At 42.5% G+C, this 10,715-nt stretch overlaps 1 protein-coding gene across 1 annotated transcript in view; it reads left to right on the top strand.

Moving 5' to 3' along the window:
• The window catches only part of LOC310960971 (shisa family member 6), a gene marked incomplete at both ends in the record, with an annotated part of 73,962 nt that overhangs the window by 1,282 nt on the left and 61,965 nt on the right, over positions 1-10,715 (top strand). The window contains 2 exons of the mRNA XM_083932870.1: positions 1,290-1,450; positions 10,249-10,350. Coding sequence (XP_083788996.1) covers positions 1,290-1,450; positions 10,249-10,350 — 263 coding nt within the window. The remainder of the gene's footprint in view (positions 1-1,289; positions 1,451-10,248; positions 10,351-10,715) is intronic.

Here is a 10,715-nt window from a genome sequence, read left to right as displayed (position 1 = left end):
ACAAAACAAAAATAAATAAATGAAATAGTGGTTTTGTAGGCTGTCCGTAGACGGATTTTTGAATATGCCTGAATATGTATACCTATGTCAGAGGGCCATACTGGGGGACAAGTGCATAAAGTGATATGTAAGTGAGAAGGAGGTTGATGTGACCAAGGGGAAGGATGTAGATGGTAAAGAAGAGGAGATCGAGCACAGAACCTTGAGGGACACCGCTTTCTGCGTCCATTAAGCTTGGATAAAACGACGTATCGCATGCTTGAATCAAACTATAGCCTGGATATTTAACTCATGAGACAACCAAGTCAAGGCAGCCAGCTGTCAAACATCACACTTCGACACCCCCCCCCCCCCCCCCCCCCCACACACACACACACACACACACACACACATACACACACCCTCTGCACATCAGCACATGGCTGTCTGGTGTGTTCAGGTGGGGATTTGACATAATGTTTAGCAGAGATGGGATACCATGGCGGATGATTGCATCTCACCTCCTCAGCTGGCTCCTGCTTCCTCCCGGGGCATCACCATATGAGAGTTATATCACACAAGAGTGGACCACATGTTGTAGACTGTACCTACATCAGTGAACAAATGCTGACACACATTACTTCCTCAAGATTGAATAGCTTTTTTTATTGGATGCATTATTCAACACTTGAGCAATCTTAAGACTGTGAATAATGGATAGTGTTAACGTTGGGGCTGTATCAAGGTCGTGTGACATGCACGCACGGCTGCACATTCAATAAGGAACAGGAAGGGGGGGGGCTGAAATATTCATTTAAAGGCAAAGGTTACGGTTGGTGATACATTTGTCGTGCAAAAGCTTTGAGCTGCTGCACTGCTGCAAAAGTAATTTGATTTGCTTTTTCAAAAGCAATGCCAGAAAAAAGCAAACAAACACTTTTTGAACTTTCTTTCATCACGATTGCCTCTCCCTCTCTTCCACTCTCTTCCCTTGAGGGCTTCATCCTTCCATATGCACCTGGTGCGGCCTGAAAAACATTCATATGCAACCCAATTAGACAAGATACTCACACATTCAATGTTGTTTCTCTTGCAAATGAACATTTGTCAATGTTCCCAGACGAAGAAGAAGTAACAGAGCAGCCCTGAATAACTCATAATAGCACAACACTGTCTTAACAATTAGCAGCCATTTGGTGTGCAGAAAACAGACGTGCTGTCACTTCATTTTTAACTGCGTTCAGCTGCACTGAGAGAGAAATACAAGACGAGGAACATGGTGCAGTATTAACAGTTATTCTTGTTTCCAGGGCCCTTGCAGACATCCTGAGGCAGCAGGGGCCCATCCCCATATCGCAATATGACTGTGAGAATTTTGCGGCGATGAACGGCTCACCCAAAGACAACACACCGGTCAGAACCTCATCCAAGAACCACTACACCCCTGTTCACACCTCCAAATCAAACCACGGTAAGAGCTCTTCTCTCTCTCCACTTCACAAGCGTCCACTGCTTTATGTGTCATGACTGCGGGTCAAATAGCTTGGCTTATTTCAGCAGTGCCTTGCCCACATCACTCTTAGCATGGCTATGTAAAGCCTGTGTGATGCATTGATCATTTCTGTTGCAAAATTCTGCATTCCCCTTAAAAGAGCACCCACTGTGCTCATCCATTCAGCAGCGTAATCTTCAATGTTAACATCCAGTAATCATCTGATTTGAGAGAGTGTGAGGGAGAGAGCGACAGGGATACAGAGGGGCCTGCTAGGGGAGATAATTACAGGCTGGCAAGGCAGTGCGGCCCTGCAGTCTCTGACAGGTTGGAAGTGAAGGCCTCTCAGTCACTCAGAGGGTGAATCTGATGGAGCGGACACGGCGTGATTTAAACCCACGTTTCAGAGAACAGACAGGGAGCATTAATCGGTAAAATGGCCGAAAACATTGCAGGAAAAACAGTAAAATTAGGAGTCCAGGGGAAGCCAGTCGGCAGCGGCAGGTTCCTTGATGACGCAGGTGTTATCAGGGCAAAAGAGGTGAAGACACTCAGGCAAAGGGACACAGATGAGGTGCCAATTATTTCAAATGTTGATTATTCGTTTTTTTCCCCTCGATTTCTTGATTAGTTGTTTGGTCTATAAAATGTCAGAAAATGGTAAAAAGTCCAAAACCCAATACGACGTCTGCAAAAGTATTTTGGTCAACAACTCAAAGATAATCAGTTTTCTGTCATAAAGGAGGAAAGAAACCGGAAGATGTTCACATTTAAGAAGCTGAAATCAGATCATTATTACTTAATTTTCTTACAAAATGACTCAAACGGATTAATTGTTTAACAAAAAGTTGACTCTTAATCTCAAAGTTGACAGCTAATCGATTAATCATTAAGTCCTTGTAGCGCTAGACACAGATCTAAAATTAAAGGGATATTAGAAACAGAATAATAGACGAGCGTAGGATAAGAAAAGAAAGTTTCCAATTCTCATTTTGCAGCTGTTAAGCACCAAAATTATGGAATGTCTATGTGTAATTCGCTTTAGACATGACTTATAAACACATGGCCAGGATACACCAAGGGGAATCTGATTTCTGTAGAACTATTAATGTGGATGTCTACAAAAAAACATATATCCACAAATCTTTTGAATTTCAACTGAGGGGCTGTTTTCCTTCAGTCGTGCAAAGTCGACATCCATCCATCTGCAACTGCTTGTCCCAGGGGTACAGCCTGGACAGGACGCCAGTCTATCACAGGACAGGACAGCGAAGTTCACAATGGTATCTTTTTTTCTATTGTAATATTTTTGCATTTTTATTTGTACTTTTAATGAAAGACATAGAGGAACTTTGGCCTTGTTTTGTTCATGAAACGGATGGCATCACATTCTCTACACAGCCTTTTCATAAGAAATACACTTCTGTTATTATATTTTTGAGTTACCTACGGCAGATGACTGTTAGCCCGCCGCCGGTTAAGGCAGAGTACTGACACAAGCTGTTGTGGATTGGGGAGCAGCAGCTGTAGAAAAACTTTTTTTGTGCAGCTGAAATACGTCTAACTGCGGTCCCATCCATCCTATCTTTTCTCCCTCACTGTCACTGCCCTTGGCTGTCCTCTTTTTGTCCTTTAACACCATCAAATGTATCTGTGTCAGTATTTGCAGATAGCAAAACATTGTCTTGTTCATCGATGGGAACCGATAACTGGTGCCAGTTGTGAACCGCTTACAAATTGGAACTGGAATCCGTATTGTATGCCTCCAATTCCTTTAATCAATGCTGGCATGTTTTTCTGACAGTTGCACATTACAAGACATTGACTTCAAACTCTGCTGGAGGCTTGCAACTAGAAGGAGTCATGGTGTAGAGGAAGAAACGGTCCAAAGGGTGACGTTATAATGACATTTGGGCCACGCAGGCAGGCCGAGCAGATTTTATTTAAACCTGGAAACCTAGAGAGAAAAGCAAGCTGTACAAATATTCTCTCATTCCATCTGCACTGTGTTCAGACTAAGATAATAAAACAGTCGCATTGACGCTAAAAACCTAGAAGACCAACTTTTTTTCCACAGAAAATTGATCAGGAGCCAGTAAGGGGATTGAGAAAGAATCCAAGTGATATACTGGCATTGGTATCAATAAAATATTATTAATTCCCATCCCTAGTCTTAACCTATACTACATCTCCATTATTGATCAGTCAGCCTACTGTAAGTCTACAGCATTTGCACAGTTAAGGTTTATTTATAAACAATAAAATATGTCGTGTTTTGTGCTTTGTATTTTTCCCAATAAGTTATCTTGATTTAATGACATGAAATACTTACATTTATCCTCCCAATTTTCGTGCGTGCCACATGTAACATTATACTCACTTCAGCCCAGACATGTAAATATGTAGATATTATGAAAGACTTTGTGTTGCTTCAGGGCACGGTAAGAAGTCAGCATGGTATCAATGTACTTCTATTGACCCGGTCATGACAGGGTGAGTGCAGCAGCTGAACTTCTGAAATCCTAACATCACAGCACCTGTTATGGTTGATCGGAGCTCCAGGACAGCAAAAATACTTTTGCGTCTTGTTCTCTAAATAATAGATTGTGCACACTTGCAGCTCTATTTGGGCCAACAGACTCTTGTGTGTCATGTAAAGTTGGCCTCTTTCTGCCACATCGCCATCTATCAAATACTTGCTGGGAACATTTTCTTGAATCTCAGTGTTGGTTGCGACCACAGTCTGCGTTCATTCACTTAGTGTCTCCCTCGCTCATTTGCCGCATCAGTCTATTCTTAATGGTCACTAGCTGGCCATGCAGGCGACAGGGCTGATATGCAGCTGCACGTGGCAGGCTGCCTTCGATACGACCTTGAATGCATTTATACTCAGTAAAGGTCGGGCATCACTTTATCTGTCTATCTGTATCTCTGCTTGGCTGCAGCTATTTTGCCTGCTTGCACACAATCACTGCAAAGAGAGCAAAACAAGGCCGGCTCAGCTCAGTCTACCACAGCAAACCCCCCCTTCATCAGGGGGACCACGGCAGTCCTGATGGGGTTGGACATGAAAGGCAGTGACAGCCCGGGCCAAAGCGTGGTTAATGCATGCATATAAATTGGAAGCTCCGCTCGATGCCTTAACAGGCTCCAAGGTGCTGTGGAGAGGGAGCCCACTCGCTCTCATAGAAAATGCATATTCATGTGCGCCTAAATGGGCATTTGGCACAGAGCAGGGAGGCAGTCCTCTTAAGGAGAGGGTCCTTGGCTGGAGTCATGACTACTAAGAATGGCACTTCATGTTCAGGCACTTTTAAATCAGGTGGAGAGACCTCATAAAGCAAGTGGCTGAAGGGCCCAAGAGGATGTTATCAACTTCTGTCAAGAGTGGGAATAACATCCATTTCTCCTTCCATCCCCAACACGAAATGATTCCCACTTGCTCTCAGCAGTAATCACTTCCTTACCAAAGTCACTTCTTCCATCCTCAGTGCTTCGTTTAGGCTTAATTCTAGAAAATACTGTGCATGCTGATTTATTTTTTTGGCATTGACACCGGTGGTGCACTGCAAAACATTTTTAGAACGATATATTCTTTAAAAAAAAAAAAAACAGAGCCTAAAGAAAAACAGTACAGACAGCATAATATGATACCAGCGCAAGTGCTGCTATTTTTATTCTCATCCACTCTGCATTGTTGTGGGCTCACATCCTCTTTTAGGTCGGGGTGTAAACACAGAGCGCCCCACGGCCACAACAAGGAGCAGACCTTGGAAAGGAGGTGTAGATACCTTTGCAGGTGTTCGCCTTTGGTTAAAGTAAACAATAACCACTTCTCTGAGTAATGCAGTTTGGCCCACAGCTCTCCTGAGATGAAGTTGATTTATTTACCACACACCTAAGGCAGAGATTTGCCTCTTTTTTTTTTTTTTTTTTTGAAAAGTGTTGCTTGGTTTCATCTCTGACATTTTCTTAATGTGCAGAATGATGAAATATAGTTTTCAGGTAGTGCAGAGAGTAGCAGTTTCCTCTGTTTCAGTTTACTCAACAGAAACAAAAAACAATATAGGTCTTCTGCAAAAATAGGAATAGGCAAATTGGATTGTGAGTTATGGGGCTGTGTTTACCCCACCAGAAGACTCCGTATAAACAGAATAAGAAGAATTGCCATGTTAGAGTGTACACTTTGCCAACTATATGGCTTCGGAGGACTGGCTCTCTCACTCTTGTTGCAAAGAGACATTCACAGCTGCAAACATTTAGGCTTACTGGCTTTATATCAGCACATCTGATATATAATAATCAGTTAATGACTGCATCAAACCCCCACACAGGGAATCAAAACATCACAGTATGACGCAACGTGTCCAACTAAAGCAGGGTGCAGTATCTGAATGCTTTGATAGTGATGGCAATAATGGTGGTGTGTAATCACGTGAATAACTGATGAATCATACATCGATAATTGTTTAATTTTACGCAAGAAAAATATAAATGCATGTGAAAAATAACATATTGTCAATATTTTAGAGACCCCCCCCCCCCCCCCCCCCCCCAAAATTTCCGGGATTATGGAGCCGAGCTCCCCTGGCTCTCCCACTGTTTACACTCTGAGAGTGTATGTTCATACAGAGCTTCAGCCAGTATCTATATGTGTCTGAGCTACTATACATCACTGGAGGAATCTGAGCATTCGCTGCATTTTGTCTGAGATGAGCAGTCTCCCGTGCTTAAAGGTCAGCTGCTGTGGACAATTAGAGGTTGTGATGATAGAATAACATTTTCAGCTATTTAGCAGCTTTGGCATGACCTTCAGATGTTTTTTTTTTTTCTACAAGTAGCTTTGTGTGTGTGTGTGTGTGTGTGTGTGTGTGTGTGTGTGTGTGTGTGTGTGTGTGTGTGTGTGTGTGTGTGTGTGTGTGTGTGTGTGTGTGTGTGTGTGTGTGTGTGTGTGTGTGTGTGTGTGTGTGTGTGTGTGTGTGTGAGTGTGTGTGTGTGTGTTTGTGTGTGTGTGAATGTATTCTCATCAACGAGTTGGTATTATATCTTATGTAATATGACGTTTTAGTTAAAGCTGTGGTTAACTTTAGACAACAAAAGGTTACTTTTAAATGTAGGCAACAAAAGGTAACCATTAGGTTAAGGCAATGAAAGGTGGCGGTTAGGTTTAGGCAAAAAAAGTTGATAGTTAACTTGAGGCAACAAAAGGTGACGGTTAAGATTAGGCAAAAAAAGGTGACGGTTAAACTTAGCAAATCAACTTGGTTAAGATTAGAAAGAATGTTCTTCCAGGACATGAACACTGGTCCCCCAGGTGAAAATCCTGCGTTTGGGACCCTCCTCGCTGCACAGGTTTTAACGCTCTTACACTACACTCTGCATATAATTTCTACTGAAATAAATATGTGGATTACATAAAAATTACAGGGCATTACATTTTCGTCGGTATGTGTACGAATAGTGATGAGGACAGTGTGGTGTGGGTGTGTGCGGTGAATTACCCAAATAAGAAGTTATGCCTAAATAACAAAACAGTGATTGAATTACTGTAATTATTTGGCCAAAGGCACTTATCTAATCATAATCAGTGACAACCACAATCACACGTACACACACACACACACTCCAATTAATTGTTAAAGTGTGCAGGTATACCAACTCCACTGTGACCTCACTGGCTCCCCAATGGCCTGATTATCATCACCCACATGTTAAAAACAACATCGCTATGCTGACTGCATCAACATGTCTAATAGAAGCTACCTCCTGAGAGTGCACCTGTGTTAAAGCTCAGCATCTGAGAGACCCTGCCTAATTGTCTCCTGCTCTAGATCTCATTATTGCCCCTTATTATACAGCTGGACCTTTGGCCCCCAGTGTGTACGTGTGTGTGTGTGTGAAGAAATTTCAACGGTGGAGGCAGGGATCCATCAGCATCTCTCTCCAGCAGCAGTACCTGGTAATTATGGGCTGGTGTGGATCAGGACTTACTGCACTGCACCATTAGTTTCATGCGAGGGCAGGGGCAGGGTTAAAAGAAAAGGAGCATGTATTTGCCAAGATGGCATTTAAAAAGCTCCTGCGTGTATCTCAGACCGAGAGGAAGATAAAGATATGAAGATATGCGAGCTCCAGTTGAACGACTTTATCGAGATGATGTACACAGCTCCATGTCCACTCCAGCAGATCGGCATCTGATAATGCTATAAAATCAGTATACCATTTAAATTACCTCTGCCGCCGTGTTAAAGCTTAATCGACCTTGGAGTGGGATAACCGCCCCAATGCCAGCCACACAGTACCACATCCAGCTCCGTTCATGATAAAATTATCTTATTCTTCACATTTTTTCCTGCTCTCAGAGGTAATTCAGAAGTGTAGGTGTCCAGAGAAGGAGTCTGATTAAAAAAGTATTACCATATGAATCCTCAGTGGCGACTGTTCATTTCCATGGCACATCGTGGAGGTGAAAGTCACGATTTTCTTTGTATCAAGGACGATAAATTCATAATGCGTAGCCTTCCCCCTGCAGGCTCGTCATGCTACCTCACCTTAATGAGCCGGGAATGGGAGCAGGAGGAAAGGAGGGGATTGTTTCTGAAGGGTCTCTCAGATTCGAGGGTTGACGCAGTGGGTCGTGGAGTGGCCTACCAATGACAAAGGTGACAGAGGAAGACACAACAGCGCGTGTGTCACACACAGAATTGCTGGTATGATTGAATGGGAAAATAACTGCAGCAGATACTCTATCTGCAGCCACGACAGCAGCGCAGGGACGGGTGTGATTGAGTTCAAAGTGCATCTGTATGTGGGTGGTTGAAACATATTGCCTTTATTTTCTGAGGATCATCACACTATGTTTCGTGGTTTCCCTGTCGTCTATGCCAGGGGGAACGCTCTCCATTAGACTCCAGGACAAAAACACAACTGGGGCCACTGAGAACATGATGGAGAGCCCAGACACTATTCTATAGATTTAATGGGTGAACTTTCTTAAAGCTTTTCCCTTCTGTCACTTTAAAGGTGAATTCCTGTGATAAGAGCTGAATCCATCATGAGATGAACTGATCGGTCGATTGAAAGAAAGTCAAGTTGTCAGTTGTGCCGATTTGATGCTTTGCTTGTTAATGTGATCGTGAACTGAATCTCTTAAAGGTTTTGCACATTCAAGTGTTTTCCAGGTGTAGGAGAGAACATCTGCATGTGTCTCCAGAGGGAGCTGTGTGAGGTCCAGGGGTGTAGCCTTGGGCTTGTTTATGCCTGTATAAGGGCTTAGAACATTAGCATGGAAGTATATGATGATCATACTCTATTATGTCTCATAGGTTGCTGCAGTAATTTTTGGGCTGATGCCATTTGTTACACAGATTTGGTGCTAAATTGAACTTCTTTTTTTTTACCAATCAAAAATTGATGAAAATGATCAAAACTCCTTTAGAAATACAACATTAAGACCCAGACTTTGAGGAACGCCATAGAAATGCTCTCGTGCAGCTTTCCAGACATATTCAAATGATTAGAGAAGCGCATTTATACTCCATTAGAAGAACTGCTTAGTTTCACCCCAAACTGCATGTGATTGTCATAAAGTAGACATGTCTGCAAAGAGGAGACTCATGGGTACCCATATAACACATTTTCATTCAGATATCTTGAGGTCAGAGGTCAAAGGACCTCTTTGAAAATGGCATTGTTTTTACTGCGCCATAATTTAGCCTAACTTTGAAACGTTATTTAGCACCCTTCCTGACAGGCTAGCATGACATGGTACCAGTGGATTCCTATTTATTTTGATTCATGATACCAATATTTTTACTCTAGCTTTAAAACGGAGCCTGCTACGGAGCTTTAAAGACTGTCAAGATCAAAAATCTTTGCCATAGTTGGGGGGTGGGGGGATCCATGCCATAGACTGTATAAAAAATGGACTTAGCCTCTACGTCGGGGTCCGTTCTCTCAACTTGATCCAATCGTCCTCGCCTACGGGAGTCGCTGTCTTCTCAGACTTTGACTCCGCCTCATTTCCTCTTACCAAAACAGGGCATGTATGTGACCTTGGGGGGGAGGGAGATACGTCCATCTGGCTGACGTTTACCTCCGAGGAGAAGTGAGGGTCACCGGCTAGCTGTCACCCAAGAGGCCACGCCCCTATTTTATTCATAAACTTTAACCTCCAATAAAATAAATGGAGATATGACCTAACCATACAGACTTGAATGTTTTTCGTACCAGCACTTAAGTAGATTTAATTATGCTGTGAAAACAGCCTGTTTAACATGGGGGTCAGTGAGAAATACCACCTTGAATGGCCACAGTTCAAAGTGCTGTACAAAAAACTTCAAAAATTCAAATAAAAAACCTTTTTAATAATAAAATCTTAAAAAGATTTTTAAAATAATTAACTAATTTTTAGATATAAAAAGCAATAAAACAAGAATGAAACATTTAAAAGAAACATAAAATAACAACAATGATTTTCTTTAATTATTTAAAAAAATACACAGCAATATTGTAAAAATAGATTTTGAGCCGTTTCTTAAAACTATCAACAGAAGTCCCTCTAAACCTTTAGTGAAGACAAGTAAAAAGGGGCCAACTAACTTAATTTAGCTAATTCCAGGTTTATTTCCATTTATTCCCATAAATTCCTGTTAATTCACATGGAAAGTGTCCAACTTTGAAAATTCCTGGAAGTTTGCAACCCTAGTTGCTAATAATTAAATGATGAGAATACTGATGCTGTGTGCACATGTCTGCCTGGCTGTGGCTGTGAACAGGTCTCCACTATGGAAAGGAGAGCGTCCGGAGCAGCGGGGGCGCTGACCTTCACAACTTCATCTCCTCTGGCTTTGTGACGTTGGGTCGAGGCCATCAGAAAGGTAAAGTACCCTTTCTTCCTCCTCTCTTTTTCTTCTCACAGAAGATTTCAATGAACTCTTCTTATCTACCAACACTGGGCTGTATACTCACTGAACGCTAAAGCGACCCGTGTAATGTTGCACTTTCAACAGCGGTGATCAACAACAAGGCACAGACAAGAGGTGAAATGTTTCTCCATTCAATTTCCCTCCCAAGCAGTTCACATAAACTCCTGCCTCTGCGTTTTGCAATTAAATACACGCAAACACACACTTAGCGCTGCTGATGGGCGACGACGGGGTGGAGAAGGTGACTCGAACTCACACACACACACACACACACACACACACACACACACACACACACACACACACACACACACACA

The sequence above is a fragment of the Echiichthys vipera genome (assembly GCF_963691815.1).
Source record: "Echiichthys vipera genome assembly, chromosome: 18".
Lineage (NCBI taxonomy): Eukaryota > Metazoa > Chordata > Actinopteri > Perciformes > Trachinidae > Echiichthys > Echiichthys vipera.
The sequence above is the reverse complement of the archived record's forward strand: the minus strand, read 5'-3'. Positions and strand labels throughout refer to the sequence as shown.